Raw genomic sequence first — 21,514 nt, forward strand, 5'->3', positions numbered from 1 at the left:
CTGGAAACAGGTGTTAACTATTTTCCCTTCCTAGACTCTGCCTTTAAACACAAAGGATCTGTCCAAGGCACATAACAGCACAGTGGGTCATCCTCACGCTTACCTGAACTAGTGAGCACGCTGAGGGGACTGCTGGATGTAGTGAGAGCATTGGTACCACTTGGTGTGTTCTGAGCTGCACTAGCTGCAGCAGCTAGTGCAGCCAAATTCTGTAACTGCATTGCATTCAACCCTGCAACATCCAAAGCAAGAGATTAGCCAGCAGATAAGGGTGCTTCATATCCATTCCAGCAATGACAAGCACACACTGGCAGATGGCTGGTCCCTGACAAAGAGGAACTGTTCTAGATAAGCCTTACAAACAACATTACAGGGCTCCAAAAACTATTCAGATATCACTCATTAAGAAACTTGAAATAATTTCCTCAGAGAAGAGATGGCTAATCCAATAGCACACCACACCAAATGTACATTAATAAAGGTGTGGGCAATTAGGAAACCAAGAAAAACTGCCTACCATGGGGCCAGGAGCACAGGAGAACAATGCCAAAACCTACAGCACAGAATGGGACTGCATCCAGGCCCCTCACTCACACTTCACAGGGGATTCGCTCTCTGTAACAGAGGGGAACACGCAGAAAACGTGGCAGATGCAAAAGGCCCGGGAAGAAACAAGGGAGAACACAGGAGAGCAGCAATGACACAAAGAATAAAGACACCACCACTTGAATAGCAGATTCATCACCAGAAAGAGGAGAGAGGAAAAATCACTGAGTGAAAGACTTCCAAGTAGAGCCCAGGCAACACAGTTGAAAGGGGAGGAAGAAATCTAAACTGTGCTGTTCGATGCTGCAAACCATTTACTAGACAATGGAAAGATGGATGGGGTGAGAGCTGGGGGGAGTGGAAAAAGTAAATGAGAATTAAAATACAATATAGATTACAATCCAGCAACTTTCCAAAAATATAGCCAACTATAATTTCCTATGACAAAGTGAATGACTATCAAAAATTTTCAAACAACAACATGCAGTTCACTGAAAACTACACCTTTCTCAAATGCACATTTGGCCTAGCCTAAATCCAATGCAGAGGGTGTAGGCACAGGCAGCTTTGAAGTTGCCCCATGCCCTACCCCCCACCGACTCCTGATGGCCCCTGGCTCAGGTTTGTTGTGGCACTGCATTTAAGTTTTCTGTGTATGTTAATAGCAACAACAAAATAGGAATTCACCTAAAAAACAACAAGTATAAGATACATAGGTAAACTAACTGCCTGGGTTCTAGAAGCTTCAAGGTAGGCCATTTGCATGGAAGCCATCTTTGGCTTTTCTGCAGTCACTGGAAAAGTCACTTTAAAATGGAAATAAAGAGTTCTTGCAGTTCTTTCCCCTTATCAGAATGGACTCAGTCTATAGGAGCTAAACAGTCCTTTTCCATATTCTTCTCCAACAGTGACCTAAAAGGTTAGGAGGCACCAGATAACGTGAGAGCAATGTGGCATCAACTAGCAATAGAGCCACTGTATAGAGAGACAAGGCAACTGAGTCCTGGGACGTTCATCTTAGGTCAAGTTTACATAATAAGCAAAAAAATGTTTTCACAGAAACGATGCCAAACTCCCAAGACTGTTGTTAGCTGGGTCTGCTGGCCTGGGTGCTGCTGCTCCTCTGCAGCAGTGAAACACTTACCTCCCATTGGGTGGAGGCTGCTCAGGGTGTTGAGGTTCCCAGAGGAGGCAGTCTGCTGAAGGAGCTGCAAATAAAGCTAGACATTACACCAAAAAACAGAACAAGAGTGAGAGTGAGGGCTGGTTCTGCATCTGGGATAACTCTACAGCACAGCAAAGCGAGAGTGCTGAGGCCCCCAGAGAGAAGAAAGTCAAAGACAAGAACCCAAGCCAACACAACAGCAACATGAGGCTTATGACAGCACAGGACAAAAAAAAAAAAAAAAAAAAAAAAAACAACAACACACAGTTAAAGCACTGGCCTAGATAGTATGTTCACTGAGTACTGAGCAAAGCTCAAGTCCCTGGGCAGCAGAATTCAGCACAGCAGAGGACAGAAGTACTAAACTTGGGGACAATAAGCTAAACTTGAGCAACTACGCAGTCAACTGTGATTTCTGTCTGCAAATGAATGAATGCCATTTCCAGTTACCCTCTCCAAGTTCTCCTTAGTTAGGTCCACACATCTCACTCTGCAGATTGTTTCCATCTGGATACTCAATTTTTACTTCACACAACTATTTTAAATATCAAATCTAAACATTTCCTAGTATTTCTTGGAGTTACCCTTTATTGGTCACAATGGACCACATGACTAATAATCACTACAGCTACACATCTATCCAACCTTATTTACTTCCTCCCCTCCAAATTGGTTTTCACTGTTGCAGATGATCAAATGACTAATGGATTAGTCTATACCAGGTTCAGAGTACGTTCTCCTTCAATGATTGCCCCATGACAAAGTAAGAGGGCCTGTCCCTGAGTTTATGGCATTAGTTTACTTTGTATATTGGCAAATCTAACCAGCTTGCTGAAGACTTTTGCTCCAACTAAACCCAATTAATATTGCTTATGGAAAGCTGGTATTCTTGTACAGGATTCTTTTTATTCAACCTGTTTCCCATTCCTATAAACATCTGACCTGGTTTCTCTGTCACCGTGAATCCTTCCAGGCTAGAGATCATGGATGAGTTTTAGGAGGTCTACAAACCTCCAGGAACAGAATGGGGGGAAAAATCCACCTTCACACCCTTTTTTCCCACCACTTCTCAAAGGATAAAAAGATTAAAACCAACTCCTCCAGGACAGTAGAGCCTCGCTAATTCAAGTCTACATAGTCTAGAAAGAACTTCATAATTAATGATAATATACTATTACACAGTCGACTAGCACCCACGTTTACTTTTTTTTTTTTTTTTTTTTTTGAGATGGAGTCTCGCTCTGTCGCCCAAGCTGGAGTGCAGTGGCCGGATCTCAGCTCACTGCAAGCTCTGCCTCCCGGGTTCACGTCATTCTCCTGCCTCAGCCTCCCGAGTAGCTGGGACTACAGGTGCCCGCCACCTCGCCCGGCTAGTTTTTTGTATTTTTTAGTAGAGACGGGGTTTCACCGTGTTAGCCAGGATGGTCTCCATCTCCTGACCTCGTGATCCACCCGTCTCGGCCTCCCAGAGTGCTGGGATTACAGGCTTGAGCCACCGCGCCCGGCCTACTTTTTTTTTCTTTTTAAAGACAGAGTCTCACTCTGTCACCAGGCTGGAATGCAATGGTGCGATCTCAGCTCACTGCAACCTCCACCTTCCAGGTTCAAGCGATTCTCCTGCCTCCACCTCCAGAGTAGCTGGGACCACAGGTATGCACCACGCCCAGCTAATTTTTGTATTTTTAGTAGAGATGGGGTTTCACCATGTTGGTCAGGCTGTTCTCAAACTCCTAACCTCAGGTGATTCACCTGCCTCGACCTCCCAAAATGCTGGGATTACAGGCATGAGCCACTGCACCCAGGCTTTTTCTTCTCAAACACCTTGGGCAATGTGTTCAGTCCTAACTGGTAGACTGTGAATACTGTACTTGGTCCCTGCATTTCCCTCCAAATGAGATTAGCTCTTAGGGTGGGAATCATGTCTAACCAAAACAAAGAGAACACAGCTCTCAACATACGCCATCATGTACTTGCTGGTAATGGCAATGACAACAAAAAGGTTAACCTTCCCTAAAAGGGGGCTCCAAAAGTCTCTAAGAAAAGCAAATGCATAGCATGTAGACCATTTTTAAAGCATCATCATTTCTGCAGATGACTAAAATCTCTCTGAATTTTCTGAACATATAAGCAATTTTTCAGCACTAAGAAACAATTTATTCTGTTGAAATATAACCGGACGCAGTGGTTCACGCCTGTAATCTCAGCACTCTGGGAGGGCGAGGTAGGCAAATCACTTGAGGTCAGGAGTTTGAGATCAGCCTGGCTCACATAGCAAAACCTTGTCTCTACTAAAACTACAAAAATTAGCCAGGCGTGGTGGCCCATGACTGTAATCCCAGCTACTTGGGGGTTGGAGGTTGCAGTGAGCAGAGATTGCACCACTGTTCTCCAACCTGGGCAACAGAGCGAGGCTTCAAAAAAAAAAAAAAAAAGAAAGAAAGAAAAAGAAAAAAGAAAAAAAGAAATATAAACACTCTTTATATTTTTTTAAAAAAAAACTTCATCCTGCTAGGATGAAATGGTTTTTTTTTTGTTTTTTTGCTTTTTTTTTTGAGACGGAGTCTTGCTCTATTGCCCAGGCTGGAGTGCAATGGTGCAATCTTGGCTCACTGCAACCTCTGCCTCCTGGGTTCAAGCCATTCTCCTGCCTCAGCTTCCTGAGTAGCTGGGATTACAGGCACCTGCTACCACGCCTATGCAATTTTTTTGTATTTTTAGTGTAGACAGGGTTTCACCATGCTGGCCAGGCTGGTCTCAAATTCCCAAACTCAGGCGATCCGCCCGCCTCGGCCTCCTAAAGTGTTGAGATTACAGGTGTGAGTCACAGCGCCCAGCCTAAACTGGGATTTCTTACAAGATACCAGAAATATGAAAACCACTGGAACTAAAACAAAATTCAGTACTGGGAGACAGAAATCAGTGCCTTTTATCTGTTTCCATACAGAATAATACTTGAAAGGATGAGGAATAAATGACTATACTAGCTATTTCTATGGGAATATTTTTGTATCATCCATACAAATCTAGTGGTTTCATCATTAATAGCCTAAGATGACCTTTTTCCTCTTTGACTCACAGATAGGTGGTTTTAAGTGTCTTGTGCTGGCTCCAATTCTTTTCCGTTAATAATCCCCTGTAACATATATATTGCAGACCTAGTAAATCTAAATCACAAATTGGGGTCAGACCTTCTTTTGGACTAGACAACCTTCTTTTTGCTCACCACAACAGAGAGATCAAATTAAAGGAAGTCTATTTACAATGTAGTAAACTTGAATATACACCTGTAATGCTCATTTAAAAATGTTCATGTTAATCTCTTGATTTCACCCAGGCACAGTGGCTCACACCTGTACTCCCAGCACTTTGGGAGGCCAAGGCGGGTGGACCACCTGAGGTCGTGAGTTTGAGACCAGCCTGGCCAACACAGTGAAAGCCCATCTCTACTAAAAATACAAAAATTAGCTGGGTGTGATGGTGTGTGTCTGTAGTCCCAGCTACTTGGGAGGCTAAGGCAGGAGAATCACTTGAACCCCAGAGGTGGAGGTTGCAGTAAGCCAAGACTGTGCCACTGTACTCCACCCTGGGCAACAGAGTGAGTGAGACTCCGTCACAAAAAATAAATCAATCAATAAAGCAAAAAAAAAAAAAAAAAAAAAAAAAATCTCTTGATCTCTCAAGTCCGCTGAAACATTTATCATACTCTTTAGGAAAGACTCAATAAGGATTTTAATGCTGCCCTCTACATCTGAGAAAGACACTGGTGGCTAAGATTCCCTCAGGAATTTCTTTCTTGGAAGCAATGACACAAGATGTTTCTTTCTTTTTTTTTTTTGAGATGGAGTCTCGCTCTGTCACCCAGGTTGGAGTGCAGTGGCCAGATCTCAGCTCACTGCAAGCTGTGCCTCCGGGTTCACGCCATTCTCCTGCCTCAGCCTCCCGAGTAGCTGGGACTACAGGCGCCCGCCCCCTCGCCCGGCTAGTTTTTTGTATTTTTTATAGAGACGGGGTTTCACCGTCTTAGCCAGGATGATCTTGATCTCCTGACCTCATGATCCGCCCGTCTCGGCCTCCCAAAGTGCTGGGATTACAGGCTTGAGCCACCGCGCCCAGCCAAGATGTTTCTAAATCTTTAAAATGGGAAACCAGGAATCCACTTCAGTTGCAGCAAAAGCCTCAAGATATAACCAGAGATGCATGTCCAGAGACATATATATATATATACATACAGAGAGAGAGAGAGAGAGAGAGAGAGAGAGAGAGGGAGAGAGGGAGGGAGGGAGGGAGAGAGAGAGAGAGAGGGAGGGAGGGAGGGGGGGGAGGGGGGGAGGGAGGGAGGGGGGGAGGGAGAGAGAGAGAGGAGAGAGAGAGAGAGAGAGAGAGAGAGAGAGAGAGAGAGAGACTGACTAACAGGACTAAAAGAAATAGTACTACCTGAATTTTTATCTACAATTTCTATATGCCAAAAGTTGTAAATGCCACTGTGTTTGTTAGGTAGGGACAGCAGAAGAAGAAACAGCTGGGAGCTTGCAGAGTCTGCAGAAAGCAAACCACAAAGACTCACTGCTAAATATTGGGGTCCAAGAGTATTTAGACCAGCAAGGTTTCCCCACACAGATGCTGCGCTGATTTGCTGCATCTGCTGCTGGAGCTGCTGGGCCATTCTCTTCTGTTCTTTGTCCTTCTGTGTATCAGCAAATTTTACCACCATGGGTGATGAGCAACCCTGTGAAAAGACCAAAACCAAAGGGTCAAATTCCTCTACCTGGGAAAAGAAAAAAAAATCTTCCTTTTGGATGGCATGCAGGTTACATTCTAATTTCATTCATTGCCAAATGATTCTCCTCATGCTAGACACAAGAGACTGTAATCCCAACACTTTGGGAGGCTGAGGTGGGCGGATCACTTGAGCCCAGGGATTTTAGACCAGCCTGAGCAACATGGCAAAACTGTCTCTATTAAAAAAATACAAAAATTAACCAGGCATGCTGGTGTGTACCTGTAGTCCGAGCTACTTGGGTGGCAGAGGTAGGGGGAAATTGCTTGAGCCTGGGTGGCTGGGGCTGCAGTAAGCCATGATCTTCCCACTGCCCTCCAGCCCAGGTAACAAAGTAGGACCCCATCTCAAAAAAAGGGGTGGGGAGAGCATTTCCAGTATGTTAATTTTAAAGAAATCAGTGGTTTTTAACTTTAAGATGTTGGCTGTTTAACTTTCTGGGCAATCAGATGCTGCACATGCTGCTGGACTTTAATAGCCAACTGTCCCGGCATTCCCAAGCTGAGAAATTTTCCCCATCACCTATCTGCTCCCTACCTCCATGGTCTGTGCTTGGTGCATTGCCTTGATAGCCGTCTGTGCCATGGCTCTTGTTGTAAAAGTCACAAATGCACAACCTGGTAAGAGAAGAGTCAGTAATTCATGCATTCATTTATTTCTCTGACAGACATTAATTGAGCACCTACTATGTGCTGACTATCATGCTGGCAATACAGACGTAGTCCCTGTTTTCAGGGGATCATGTGCTGGTATGTTGCAATAGGGTGATATGTGCTATAATGAAAAAACAGAGAACCACTAACAGAAAAAAAAAATGCTTGACAGGAGAAAGGAGGAATCATATCCTCTAGTTCCTCTTGAAAATAAAAGAAAGGCCGGGCGCGGTGGCTCAAGCCTGTAATCCCAGCACTTTGGGAGGCCGAGACGGGCGGATCACGAGGTCAGGAGATCGAGACCATCCTGGCTAACACGGTGAAACCCCGTCCCTACTAAAAAAAAAATACAAAAAACTAGCCGGGCGTGGTGGCGGGCGCCTGTAGTCCCAGCTACTCGGGAGGCTGAGGCAGGAGAATGGCATAAACCCGGGAGGCGGAGCTTGCAGTGAGCTGAGATCCGGCCACTGCACTCCAGCCTGGGCGACAGAGCGAGACTCCGTCTCAGGGAAAAAAAAAAAAAAAAAAAAAAGAAAAAGAAAACAAAAGAAAATGGGAGAATATATTTCCATTTTGGCATCAAGAATCTTGCAAAGCACCAAAAGAGAAAATTTTAATACATGAAAATGAAATATAGAACGTAGACTCCTTAGAGGGGCTGGGAGACAAAAAGAATGAACTGATAGGAGGAGTCAAGACAGGACATAGATACACAGCAGGAAGCAGCAGGCCCAACCTCTTTATCTTGACCGGACCATGTTGGCTAGGGAATCACTGTGGCTAGTTTCCACTGGTCCAATTAAAAAAATGCCAAGTCCAGTGCAGTGGCTCACACCTATAATCCCGGCACTATGGGAGGCCAAGATGACAGGATCCTTTGAGTCCAGGAGTTCAAGACCAGCCTGGGCAACACGGGGAAACCTTATCTCTCTAAAAATTTAAAAATTAGCTGGGTGTCGTGATACATGCCTGTGGTCCCAGCTACTCAGGAGGCTGATTCTGGGAGGTTGAGGCTGCAATGAGTTGTGAAGGCACCACTGCACTCCAGCCTGGGTGAGACAGACCAAGACCCTGTCTCCAAAAAAACCCCAAACCAAACCAAAATAAAAAAACCAAAAGATTATTTAAAAGCTAAAACTGTATCTACCTCGGCTCAGGCCATCAGGTCCCCGCAATATCCGGCATTCTTCAATCTGTCCAAATGAAGAGAACATGACTCGGATGTCATTTTCAGTGCACTTCTTGGAAATCATACCAATAAACAGCTTCCTGTCTTCCACTGCTAAGAAAGTAAAACACAAAAGACTGGAATATTACTACGAAAAGAGGCAATGTGGCACAGACTCGGGAGCCAGACCGCCTGGGTTTGAATCCTGGCTCTGTGCCTTCATACCATATTTTACAGATTCCAAGACACACATTTGTTTTTCATATTTTTCACATTTCTTTTCTTTCTTTTTTTGAGACAGAGTTTTGCTCTTGTTGCCCAGGTTGGAGTGCAATGGCGTGATCTCGGCTCACTGCAACCTCTGCCTCCCGGGCAAGCGATTCTCCTGCCTCAGCCTCCTGAGTAGCTGGGATTACAGGCATGCACCATCATGTCTGGCTAATTTTGTATTTTTAGTAGAGACAGGGTTTCTCCATATTGGTCAGGCTGGTCTTGAACTCTTGATCTCAGGTGATCCACCCGCCTCGGCCTCCCAAAGTGCTGGGATTACAGGTGTGAGCCACCATGCCCGGCTTCACATCTCTTCTTATAACCAACATTATCTTAAAATTATAATTAGAAGCATTTAGATGAAATACGGTAGCTTTGTAATCTTGTGAAAGTTACTTAACCATTCTGTGCCTGTTCCCTCATCTAACTAATAGGAATAATCAGGTTTACTTCAAAGGGTAGCAGTAGCTATTAAATGCAAAGTACTTGGCATCTTCCCTAGTCCTTTGTAATTGTATGCTCTTTTTGAGACAGGAGTCTCGCTGTCACCCAGGTTGAAGTGCAGTGGCATGATCATGGCTCACTGCAGACTTGACCTGCTGGGTTTAAGCAATCTTCCTACCTCAGCTTCCTGAATAGCTGGGACCACAGGTATGCACCACCACACCCAGCCAATTTTTTGCAGAGAGATCTCACTCTTATTACCAAGGTTGGTCTCAAACTCCTGGGCTCAAGCAATCCTCCGGCCTCAGCCTATTAAAGTGCTGTGATTACAGGTGTGCACCACTGTGCCCAGGCAGCATTATTTGCTCTTACTAGCAACACTACTAAAGAAAGAAAAGGTTTTCTTTTTTTTTTTTTTTTTTTTTTTTTGAGACGGAGTCTTGCTCTGCCGCCCAGGCTGGAGTGCAGTGGCCGGCTCTCAGCTCACTGCAAGCTCCCGCCTCCCGGGTTCACGCCATTCTCCTGTCTCAGCCTCCCGAGTAGCTGGGACTACAGGCGCCCGCCTCGTCGCCCGGCTAGTTTTTTGTATTTTTTAGTAGAGACGGGGTTTCATCGTATTAGCCAGGATGGTCTCGATCTCCTGACCTCATGATCCGCCCGTCTCGGCCTCCCAAAGTGCTGGGATTACAGGCTTGAGCCACCGCGCCCGGCAGAAAAGGTTTTCACACTTACTTGATATGACAAGTGGAAGAGAACACACCTTTCAGTGAGTGTAACTGTCTACTTTTCTGACCTTTTTTTTTTTTTTTTGAGACAGAGTCTTGCTCTGTCGCCCAGGTTGGAGTGCAGTGGCATAATCTCAGCGTACTGCAACTACCGCCTCCTGGGTTCAAGCGATTCTCCTGTCTCAGCCTCCTGAGTAGCTGGGATTACAGGCATGCGCCACCACACTCAGCTAATTTTCGCATTTTTAGTAGAGACAGGGTTTCACCATGTTGGCCAGGTGATCCGCCCTCCTTGGCCTCCCAAACTGCTGGGATTACAAGCGTGAGCTACCTCACCCAGACTTGACTATTTTCTTAAGTTCTCCTTCCTAATTTGTTCATTTTGCCCCCTCATTCCTGTCCAAAAGAAATTATACTGACCAAGTATATTCCAGTTCATTCTACAATATTCTTATAGTATTTCTCTGTCAACTCTGTTATTCTATTTATCAGACTTTAAAGAAAAAATGGACACAACTTAGACAACGGATTACTTAAAGCACAATTCAATTCAGATATCCTAAGAAAAGCAAATAAACTAGGCAGAAATTTTATTATTATTTTTTGAGACAGAGTCTCACTCTGTTGCCCAAGCGAGAGTACACTGGCATGATCTCGGCTCACTGCAACCTCCGCCTCCTGGGTTCAAGAGATTCTCATGCTTCAGCCTCCCGAGAAGCTGGGATTATAGGCATGCACAACCATACCCAGCTAATGTTTGTATTTTTAGTAGAGACGGTGTTTCACCATGTTGGCCAGGCTGGTCTCGAACTCCGGCCTTAAGCAATCCACCAGCCTTGGCCTCCCAAAGTGCTGGGATTACAGGTGTGAGCCACCGCGCCTGGCCTAGGCAGAAAATCTTAAGGGGAAGAGTGTATACATTTGCTTACCATTGTTCTTCTCACTATCAGCAGGTTTCATCTGTATAGGGTGATGCATCTAAAAAGAAAAATATGATTATTATCACTGTATATATTAATGGCATTCAGAAATACAGACTCTAAAATACCAGAACTAGAGCTTTAAAGAGTTCTCTCTGAACTCATGTCTGCTTCATGATCTTTCCCCAGAAAATAAAATGTGAGTCAAGAAGTCAAATACACAAGACTCTTGGCTGAGAGAGAACTACTGTCAGGTAACTACTGTCAGGTAATCTTTGAAGTGCTCCCTTTATGTCTTCCTTTACATCAATTCCTGCGGAAATTACCTTTTCCCCAAAACGGTTTTCAGTGTGTGCCTGATATGTGTAAGTATATTCCATATATCAAAGTTACCACATTTCCATTTACTAGTGGGAGCTTTCTTACCCCTGGAAGGACTTTCATGTTGTGAAGAGCATTCTGAGCTTCTAATGCAGCTTTACGGGTGTAAAATGTAACAAAACAGCACCCTGAAATAAATAAGATTTCATAAAACAAAACTTCGAAAGCAGAGAATTCTTACAGCAACCCTTCCTCCACTGACATATCAGATCTTAAAAGAGGGCTGGGTTTATTAAAATTAGTGAGAGGGTGAGGGCAGTGGAAAGGAATGAATATGAATATCTAGCAGGGGAATAAGATTATTTTCTATACACTTTATTGTTTTAGTCTCCTCCTAGTTACACCGTCTTACTTAGCTGCTCATATAACTTCTCTGGAAAAGATGACTTCTCTTATAAAGAAAGGTCATGTGCCATTTGACTCAAGCTACCCTACTTGGAACACCAGGTGGTATATGAGACAAGAAGACAGATGGGGCTCTATACTTTTGCAGCCTGTAGTCTACCAGGAACTCTTTCTTTCCCTGCTCTCTCAGAATAAACCACTCCCTACTTCGTAGCCAGATTCTACCATATGCCTCAAACATAATTATCACTTATTAAATTATAAAATGACTTAAGAGCAAGCACCTCTTAACATCTTTTTTTGGACTCTTGGTTCTCATCAAATATAATTAAGCTTCTAAAAGCACATGGTGCTGCCTCAGATCTGTAGATTTTGTGCTTTGAATCTTTATTTAGGGTAGGAGGAGAGGAAGTATATCTTGTAAATCTTGGGCTTCAATGTTCTGACACTCCCATATTCTCATGAGATACAATATAGATTTTTTAAAAAAATAATGCTGCAGCAGTTAGAATTATAAATTACTGAAGGTTATATTGCCAGTTATGTTCAGAAACTATTATACTTTGTATTTTTAGTTAACTACGCCAAAAAGAGAAAGTAATTCCTCTGCTTCTAGATCCTCTGCTATTAAGCTGGTTTCAATATGACAATCATGCTTGCTCACATTTGCACTGCTGGAGAGCTTTCACAGAGAATTACCTGAAAACTGGTAAAATGAAAAGTAAGAACAAGTCTGGGCCGGGCGCGGTGGCTCAAGCCTGTAATCCCAGCGCTTTGGGAGGCCGAGACGGGCGGATCACGAGGTCAGAAGATCGAGACCATCCTGGCTAACATGGTGAAACCCCGTCTCTACTAAAAAATACAAAAAAAAACTAGCCGGGTGAGGTGGCAGGCGCCTGTAGTCCCAGCTACTCGGGAGGCTGAGGCAGGAGAATGGCGTAAACCCGGGAGGCGGAGCTTGCAGTGAGCTGAGATCCGGCCACTGCACTCCAGCCCGGGCGACAGAGCGAGACTCCGTCTCAAAAAAAAAAAAAAAAAAAAAAAGAACAAGTCTGTGTATATATGGGGCAAAGTTAATACCTATCTACCATCAGTCCTGTGAAACTTCCACTCTGCTAGGCAATTCTGGAAGTAGCTCCGCCTTTCTTCTTCTCCTGTTCATTTTGTGGCAACAGCAAACAAGCTGCCTAAACAAATCCTTTCTATTTGATAAACCATCCTGCAAGGCCTCTGTAATACTAACAAGAAACCTACGGGTATGTGGACAGTTTTTCTCTTTCAGCTTATGCTAGCCCAAACACTAAAGAAAACTTTATGTGGTTTACTTCAATTTTATCTTCGTCATTCTGTTCCCAAGGTCAAATGAGATACTCAGGTGAGTCTGTCTCTTAAATTTAGAGCCCTCACAAAGCACTGCCCAAGATCCAATTTACAAATTATCCTCATGCTAACATCTTAACTTTTTAAAGCCATTGAATATATTTGGATTACAAGATATTACTACTATCAAAGGACAGATTTTTTCCAACAGATAGACAGACAGACAGGAGTATTCTGGCAATGACAGAGAGAATGCACACGAAAGAAATTACATATAAAAAACCAATTTTTTGTATCCTGTCAAAAACCCAAAGCCCTCACCTGCTCTGAGAGTCAGTGGAAAAAATAAGATAAACCAAAACCCAAAGCCCTGACCTTTGCTCTGAGGAGGGTTTTGGCTCCTATCCCTTAGGACGTTGATTTCATATACAGCACCATACTGTTCGAAGAGTTCCCGCAAGTCCTTCTCAGACCAGGTCCTTGGAACCTGGCCCACAAACATCTTGATAGCATCAAGATCTGGTTGGTCTGGGTGGTCCAGGGTGCCGTTCATTTTCTTTGAGCTGTGTGAGATAAAATGAAACTTCTATTATGTAATAATGCTGCCTTCCAGAGGACATTTTCTTTTCTTTAATGATCTCAACTACTTCTGAGAATGCAGGGGAAAAAAATCCACTTCCTTCACTTCTTCTATTCAGTTTACCAGAGTTCCTTGGTTCTCCCTCACCATGACCACCCATTCCATCAGATGCCAAACTAAAGTCACCATTCTGATTGGGACATCCCAGCTGTTACCAGGGAACTGACAATGTACATTTCTTATCTAGCATGAGAATTATCATGCTAGAGGAGGAACTTAAAGGGTAAAACTCCCAAAACAAGATCAAGTTTTAATAACTTTTAAGCATGGTTAACAAAACAAACACTAAAAAAAGGCCCATAAAATAACAGAGGACTATTGATTACAAGTAAGATTCAGAACACTTCAATGTATACAATGACAGGTGAAGTTTCTTTTCAGTAGAAGTTAGAACAGAAGCACTTGATTTCCAAGGCTTAAACTAAGGACTAGAATGCTGGCCTTTGAATGCAGCTGACTCATGTATAATCATAATACTCTTGAGTTGGGTCTCCCGACCAAAACAGAGCTCCGCCTCCTAAATTTCCAGATGATTGTGCGATGAACATAAACAATGTTACCATCATTCTAGATTTTGTTCCTGAGTTATCCAATTTACTGCTATTACTCTAAGACCAGTTAGATTCTCTAGTACTATCACATTGTACTTGTAATTCTCTTATTTCAGTTTTATTACCTTTAGAACCTGAAGGATAATCAGCTATTTTAATACCTTCATTCCTACCTTGCCACTGTAAACAACCTAGGTGAATTCTTACACTATAGATGTTTCCACTCAGAACATACTATCTTTTTTTCTGAGACGGAGTTTCACTCTTGTTGCCCAGGCTGGAGTGCAATGGCCCGATTATCAGCTCATAGCAATCTCCACCTCCCGGGTTCAAGCAATTCTCCTGCCTCAGCCTCCCGAGTGGCTGGGATTACAGGTGTCTGCTACCATGCCCAGCTAATTTTTGTCTTTTCAGTACAGGTGGGCTTTCACCATGTTGGCCCAGGATGGTCTTGAACTCCTGACCTCAGGTGATAAACCCGCCTCGGCCTCCCCAAGTCCTGGGATTACAGGTGTAAGCCACCGTGGCTGGCCTCATACCATCTATTTCAAAGTCCTTCTTCCTATCTGTTTCTAAATTGAACTCTGAACATTTATCTAAACCATTAATAACTTAAATTCCAAATAATTAGCACTATTAGCTTTTCTATTAGTATTTGCTTAATCCAAAAATCATATTAAAAATTGCCAGGTTCTAATATCCAATCCCAAATAACATGCTAGTTTTTTTTTTTTTTTTTTTTTTTTTTTTTTTTTTTTTGAGACTGAGTTTCGCCCTTATTGGCCAGGCAGGAGTGCAATGGCAAGATCTCAGCTCACTGCAACCTCCACCTCCCAGGTTCAAGCAATTCTCCTGCCTCAGCCTCCCAAGTAGCTTGGATTAAAGGCATGTGCCATCATGCCTGGCTAATTTTGTATTTTTAGCAGAGATGGGGTTTCACCATGTTGGTCAGGCTGGTCTCGAACTCCTGACCTCAGGTGATCCGCCCACCTCGGTCTCCCAAAGTGCTGGATTATAGGCGTGAACCACTGCACCCAGCCAACGTGCTAGTTGTCTTTAAACAACAACAAAAAATCATTTTTCCACCACTGCTATCTTCTGAATAGTGTCTGAAGATCCTTAAGAATGCCGAATCTATGAAAGTAGCTCAACTTCTTTTAAGTACTACATATTTCTTTTCTTTTTTTAAATGGAGTCTCACTGTCGCCCAGGCTGGAGTGCAATGGTGCCATCTCGGCTCACTGCAACCTCTGCCTCCTGGGTTCAACTGATTCTCCTGCCTCAGGCTCCCAAGTAGCTGGGATTACAGGCGCGTGCCACCATGCCCAGCTAATTTTTGTATTTTCAGTAGAGATGGGGTTTTGCCATGCTGGCCAGGCTGGTCACAAACTCCTGACCTCAGGTGATCTGCCTGCCTTGGCCTCCCACAGTGTTGGGATTACAGACATGAGCCACTGTGCCTGGCTTATTTCTTTATTTTTTATTTGAGACAGATTCTCTCTGTCGCCCAGGCTGGAGTACGGTGGCACAATCTCAGCTCACTGCAACCTCCACCTCCCAGGTTCAAGTGATTCTCATGCCTCAACCTCCTGAGTAGCTGGGATTACAGGCATAAGCCACCACGCCTGGTTAATTTTTGTATTTTTAGTAGAGCTGGGGTTTCGCCATGTTGGCCAGGCTGGTCTTGAACTTCAACCCGCCTTGACCTCCCAAGTGCTGGCATTACAGGCCTGAGCCACCACACCCAGCCTTGAATCTTTTATAATTCAATACTTACAGGGGTTATTCTCACATCACTTTTGATGACTCTAGCACTATCTAAATTCAAAAGCTGTAAGACAAATGGCATATAAACCAATTCCTGACCCTACATCTGTGAAGGCTCCCCATATTCTTCCAGGTTGACTGATTAGCTACAATCCTAGGACTCCAACAGCACTAAATTTCCACCTTCGTTGTGGAAATTTTAGCATTAAAATTATGCTTAACACCTTTGAACATAATCGGGCTGTATCCACCTGTTCCCAATTAAACTGACAGCTCCTTGCAGGCAGAAACTATTTTATTTCCTATTCATTCCTGTAACCACACCTGGTATAGTATTCTGGTTCAAAGTAAGCACTCAAATGTGCAAAGCGAAAAATTTCTTAAGTTTCAACAGTTCCCATTTAACCAATTAGCTCTGATAAAATGAGTGCTATGCACAAAAACAGCACCCAAATTTAAGAGCAGCTATTATCTCCTATGATTATTTGATTGCCACAGGATCAGTATGCCGTTTTCTTTTAAAGACAAGGTCTCGCTCTGTTGCCCAGGCTGGAGTACAGTGGCATGACCACAGCTAACTGCAGCCTTGACCTGCCAGGCTCAAGCGATACTCCTACCTCAGCAATCCCAGTAGACGGAACTACAGGTGTGCGCCACCACGCCTGGCTAGTTTTTAACTTTTTTCTGTAGGGGGAGGCTTTCACACTATGTTGCAAGGGCTGGTCTGAAACTCCCGCGCTCAAATAACTCTCCCACCTAATTTTCCCAAAGTGCTGGGGTGCATGAGCTACCACACCTGTCCTATTTTCTTTTGAGTGTTTTAGGCGGCATCATCTTACTGGTTTTCCTGTAATCTGTTAATTTAAAACGTGTGGCAGGTCATGACAAAAACATAATGTGACTGCTTTTAAACGCTTAATCCTAATGTTGCAACAGAAACCAGCTACCATGATGAAAAAGACCCTATGCTCAGGCATGGTGGCTCACGCCTATAATCCTAGCACTGTGGGAGGCTGAGGTAGGTGGATTATTTGAGGTCAGGAGTTTGAGACCAACATGGTGAAACTCCGTCTCTACCAAAAAATACAAAACAATTAGCTGGGTGTGGTGGCGTGCACCTGTAATCCCAGCTACCTGGGAGGCTAAGGCATGAGAATCGCTTGAACCTGGGGGGCGGAGGTTGCAGTGAGCTGAGATGGGGCCACTGCACTCTAGCCTGGGTGGCAGAGTGACACCTTGTCTCCAAAAAAAAAAAAAAAAAAAAAAAAAGGCAGCCCTATGACTAGTGAAACACTGGCTGTGACTCCCTACAACCTGTCCCGACAACTTTAATTACCAGTTGTAATAGCATTTTACTAAAATGTTGCTAATCTTTCATTATATTTCTATTCTAGACAGAGTTAACAAAGAACCCCAATGGTGCCCAGAATACGTTTTGATAAGGAAGCTGACGGCTATTTCTGAAAAGCAGTTTTATCAATCTGTATTACACTGGAGGCAACTGCTCTCAGCATGTTGTTTTGTGTGCCAATTCTAAACTTTTGCATCCTGTTTAGTGCTAAAGCATAAACACAAGTCAATATATGTAGATTACAGTTTACCCAAAAGTTTAGCAGAGACTCAAGATTCTAGATTCTTCTTTAGCTCTCCAAATCCTTCTCTATTTTTTCATGTCTACCTACACCATGAACCTCCCCTTCCCTGTTTATATACCAATTCAATAGCCAGAAGACTCCCATAGAGAGTGCCCAAGAGTGCTCAAAGTGTGGCCCAAGAGGCTGGGCACAATGGCTCACTTAAGGTCAGGAGTTTGAGACCAGCCTGAACAATATGGTGAAACCCCGCCTCTACTTTAAAAAAAAAAAATTAGCAGGGCGTGGTGGCACACACCTGTATTCCCAGCTACTTGGGAGGCTGAGGCAGGAGAATCGCTTGAACCTGGGAGGCGGAGGCTACAGTGAGTCAAGATCTCGCCACTGCACTCCAGCTTGGGCAACAGAGAGAGACTATCTTAAAAACAAACGAACAAACAAACAAACAAAAAACCAAAAGTATGGCCTAAGGACCAGGGGCAATCTTCAACCTTAACTCTTACAGAAATTTTTCAGAATTAGACTGAGCAATTTTGCATTTGTTCAATCTAATAATAATAAATATAAAATACAAGCTTGTACCTTATTTTTTCCCCTACTTCATGTTCATTGTATTTTACAAGGGAGTCAGGGGATGGGGGGTGGGGAGAGATATGGTCCTTTACCACAGCTTGAGAAGCACTACCCAGGTATAGCAACAACTGCATGTATACCCATGTGTATGTAATAAGCAGTCACAAACTTTCTCTGATATTGTATCTGAAGAGAAACAACAACACTCTCCCTCTTCCACATATACTTCCAATATGCATCTTGTCATTAAGATTAAAAGTAACATTGTATTAAAAAAGCCATCTGGCTACACATCAGCCACCACATCATCCACTTACTCTATGTATGACTAAATACATTCTCAAATTTGTACCTTACTTCCCCATTCGATGGAGAGTTATGTATATTTATCATCTCCACTCAAGAACCAGTGAATTCAGCAGTTCCCTGGAGAAGTATCTATAGTGTCCCTGTCATTCCTAAGAGGCCAGTCTATGGAAATTCCTATTTCCTGGAGCAGTACTGCCAGCCCTGACCTGGGAACAGGATATAAGAAAGGCAAATCACGGCCTGCAAGAATGTGAAGAGGAGGAAGATGAGAAAGTGGCAAGTGTTTTAGGGGAAAGGGATAAAACCCACCCCCTCTCTTTTTATGTTTCTACTACTGGCAGCAGAAGCAGTAATAATACCTGAGGAGGTAGTTGCTCTCACTGTTGCTTCTGCTGCCATTATTAAGAATGAGCAACTATGAAAATTCAGGACGAGAGGCTATCTCGTCTACCTTGATTTCTGCTGAAACATACTATGAGAAAATACAATAGGGACACAACTGGGAAGAGACACACGAAGGAACAACAAAAATCCATATTTTCAAAGTACGTATTTCTTCAAAATTCTTGAACACTCTCTTCTCTTTCTCCTTTCCTTTCCCCTCTCAAAATTTCCCCACCCCAGGCCTATCTCAGGGGCAGCACAAATGTTCCATTCCGCTTTTTTTCCCATCCTCTGACCCCAACTGACTAAACCAGGGGGTGGGTCTTAACCCAATGGCAAGCTGATCCACTGGCTGGCCAGAAACTTAAGACCCTTGACCTATGCTTAAAACAGGCCTGGCCAATCAAGCTCCTTTACAGCTGCACTGAGCAATACGACAGCCACTAAGTTATTTAAACTTAATTTAAAAAACTAAGTTCTTCAGTTGCACTTGCCACATGTGGCTAGTGGCTACTGTATGAGACAGAGAGAGAACGTTTTATATATTGTTGTTGTTTTTATAAAGACGGGGTCTTGCTATGAAGCCCAGGCTGGTCTCCAACTCCTGGCCTCAAGGGATCCTCCCATCTCAGCATGCCAAATGATGGGATTATAGGCATCAGCCACTGCTCCCAGCTGAGATACAGAATATTTTCATCATCACAGAATGTTCTATTGGACAGCACTGCTTTACAGAATCTGGAACTGGTTACCAGAAACAGGCAGTTAGTGAAGTCAGAAGTGCAAAAGTTGCAACTAGAGATAGCATGGGTTAAATGGAGAAGTGCAAAGTACTGTGGTCAAAAGATAATGAGTCATGCTACAACAAAGACCTTGAAAACATTATGCTAAGTAAAAGAACTCAGTCACAAAAGGCCACATAGTATATGTTACCATTTATATGAAATGCCCAGAACAGGCAATCTACAGACAGAAAGTAGGTTGGTGGCCGGGCGCGGTGGCTCACGCCTGTAATCCCAGCACTTTGGGAGGCCCAGGCAGGCGGATCACGAGGTCAGGAGATGGAGACCATCCTGGCTAACACGATGAAACCCCATCTCTACTAAAAATGCAAAAAAATTAGCTGGGCGTGGCGGCGGGCGCCTGTAGTCCCAGCTACTTGGGAGGCTGAGGCAGGAGAATGGCGTGAACCCAGGAGGTGGAGCTTGCAGTGAGCTGAGATCCGGCCACTGCGCTCCAGCCTGGGCGACTGGGCGAGACTCCGTCTCGAAGAAAAAAAGAAAGTAGGTTGGTGGTTGCTTAGGAATGGGCATGGGGGAAGGGTGATGTGGGGAGGAAGAGGGGAATGGTTGCTTTTAGGTATAGGGTTTCTTTTGGGGTGATGAAATGTTCTGCAATTAAATAGTGGAAATGGTTACACAACTCTGGAATATACTGAAATCACTGAATTGCTCACTTTAAAGGGTAAACGTTATAGTATGTGAATTATGTCTCAATGTGGAGGGGAGGGAGAAGGGATCTGAAGAAAGGCCATGTTGCAACCAAAGTTATAAGGTCGTTAAGAGTAGAAAGGAGGCACATGTAGAGTAAGCAGTTGTGTATCCTGGGGTCAGAAAGATACAGTTTCTAGGTTTTCTAGCTGCAGAGCTCCTGATTAGATGACAGTTCAGTCCACCCGCGTCCTTATAAGAAAGCCCTTTCATATATGCTAGCTTGAGTGGACATCTGTTCCTTGCAGCCAAACAAGACTTTCAAATGGGACCTGTTTAAAAATAATTCCTGAAACCTTTCATTATTAATTTTTTCACTCCCCCCTTCCATTATCTGTTGACTTCCCTTAAATTATACAAATAGAAAAAATTCAGATACTTACCAATCCCTCCACCTCCCCAGCAGGCAAAAATACTTGTTGCATTCCAAACTTCAGCCACCACCCACCCTTATATACAAGGTCCCTCTGGCTCACATACAGTGCTGTGGAAAAACTGGAACAGAAGTGCATCAGAATAAAAAGGGCCCAGAAACACTGGCCTGTGTTACTTACCAGCTGCTCCCTAGTGAGAACAAGACAGAATAATACATTTACGCTGTGAGAAAGTAATTTTCATTTGGATAAAGGGCAATCTTCCTATCATGTGGGGTATTAGGTACTAGAAAAAGCTATCTCTAAGCACAATAAAGACAATAATAATTTAAATTCACCATCCAACAATAGAATAGCTAACAATATGCTTTTAAAGGTTTTCAGCCTTCTTGCCTGAGGTATGGAGATAAGATCTGGAGATCTTATCTCTGCAATCATCTTTAATATCATTCTCAACTGTAATACCCAAGCTTTTGCTATGGTGCCAGATACTACATCCTACAGGGCTCTATAAGACTGAGCAATATGTGACCTTGAGGCAATGTCACTGAAAAAGTAGAAGGGCACAACTATAATCCTCTACAAATCCTATAAAGGAATGTTTAAAGAAGTGGCTAATATGATTTTACTCTATTGGAGGACGGGGAGGTGTGTGTGCAGAGATTTCAGCTGCATAGAGTAGGTAACTAGAAAAAGTGCAACATGGCATGGAGGAAAGAGGCCTAAGGGTGACGAAGAAATGGTAAGGACTGAGGAGAGATTGGAAGAGTGGGGTAACATTATAAGGGAGAAAAAGGACTTGAGAAAGTTGTGGAAAGAGTACAGAAACAGAGAAGAGATCATACTAGAAAGTTGACAAGAATAAAGAGGTAGGTCAGAGAGACCCAGTGAAGGGCTTTCCATGTTATATAGACAGGCTTGGAGTTTATTCCAAGATTTTAGATTAAGTGAATGATCAGATCTGTCCTTTTAAAAGATACCTAAAAATCATCTAGAGGATGAAATAAGGCAGGGAACATGGAGATCAGAAGGCTCTTGCATAAACTACTACCTAAGATTAGCGCCCAGTCTCAGACAATACTGAGAAATTTTGGGCCAGGATACACTAGGACCTGGAGTT

General features: G+C 43.5%; 1 protein-coding gene across 17 annotated transcripts in view; it reads right to left on the bottom strand.

Annotated features, from left to right (window-relative positions):
• Positions 1-21,514, bottom strand: part of CELF1 (CUGBP Elav-like family member 1) — a 97,653-nt gene that overhangs the window by 12,930 nt on the left and 63,209 nt on the right. For 13 of the 17 annotated variants that reach the window (XM_030918305.1, XM_030918314.1, XM_030918307.1 and 10 more), the window contains 8 exons: positions 13,090-13,277; positions 11,095-11,177; positions 10,678-10,726; positions 8,289-8,423; positions 7,026-7,105; positions 6,276-6,437; positions 1,691-1,766; positions 104-232 (listed from right to left, as the gene is read on the bottom strand). In XM_030918305.1, the coding sequence (XP_030774165.1) occupies positions 104-232; positions 1,691-1,766; positions 6,276-6,437; positions 7,026-7,105; positions 8,289-8,423; positions 10,678-10,726; positions 11,095-11,177; positions 13,090-13,277 (902 nt within the window). Of the gene's footprint in view, positions 1-103; positions 233-1,690; positions 1,767-6,275; positions 6,438-7,025; positions 7,106-8,288; positions 8,424-10,677; positions 10,727-11,094; positions 11,178-13,089; positions 13,278-17,562; positions 17,582-20,403; positions 20,516-21,514 lie in introns of those variants that run through there. The other 4 variants (XM_030918309.1, XM_030918308.1, XM_030918317.1 and 1 more) reach the window with 3 other exon arrangements.

This window comes from Rhinopithecus roxellana, chromosome 15, assembly GCF_007565055.1.
Source record: "Rhinopithecus roxellana isolate Shanxi Qingling chromosome 15, ASM756505v1, whole genome shotgun sequence".
Lineage (NCBI taxonomy): Eukaryota > Metazoa > Chordata > Mammalia > Primates > Cercopithecidae > Rhinopithecus > Rhinopithecus roxellana.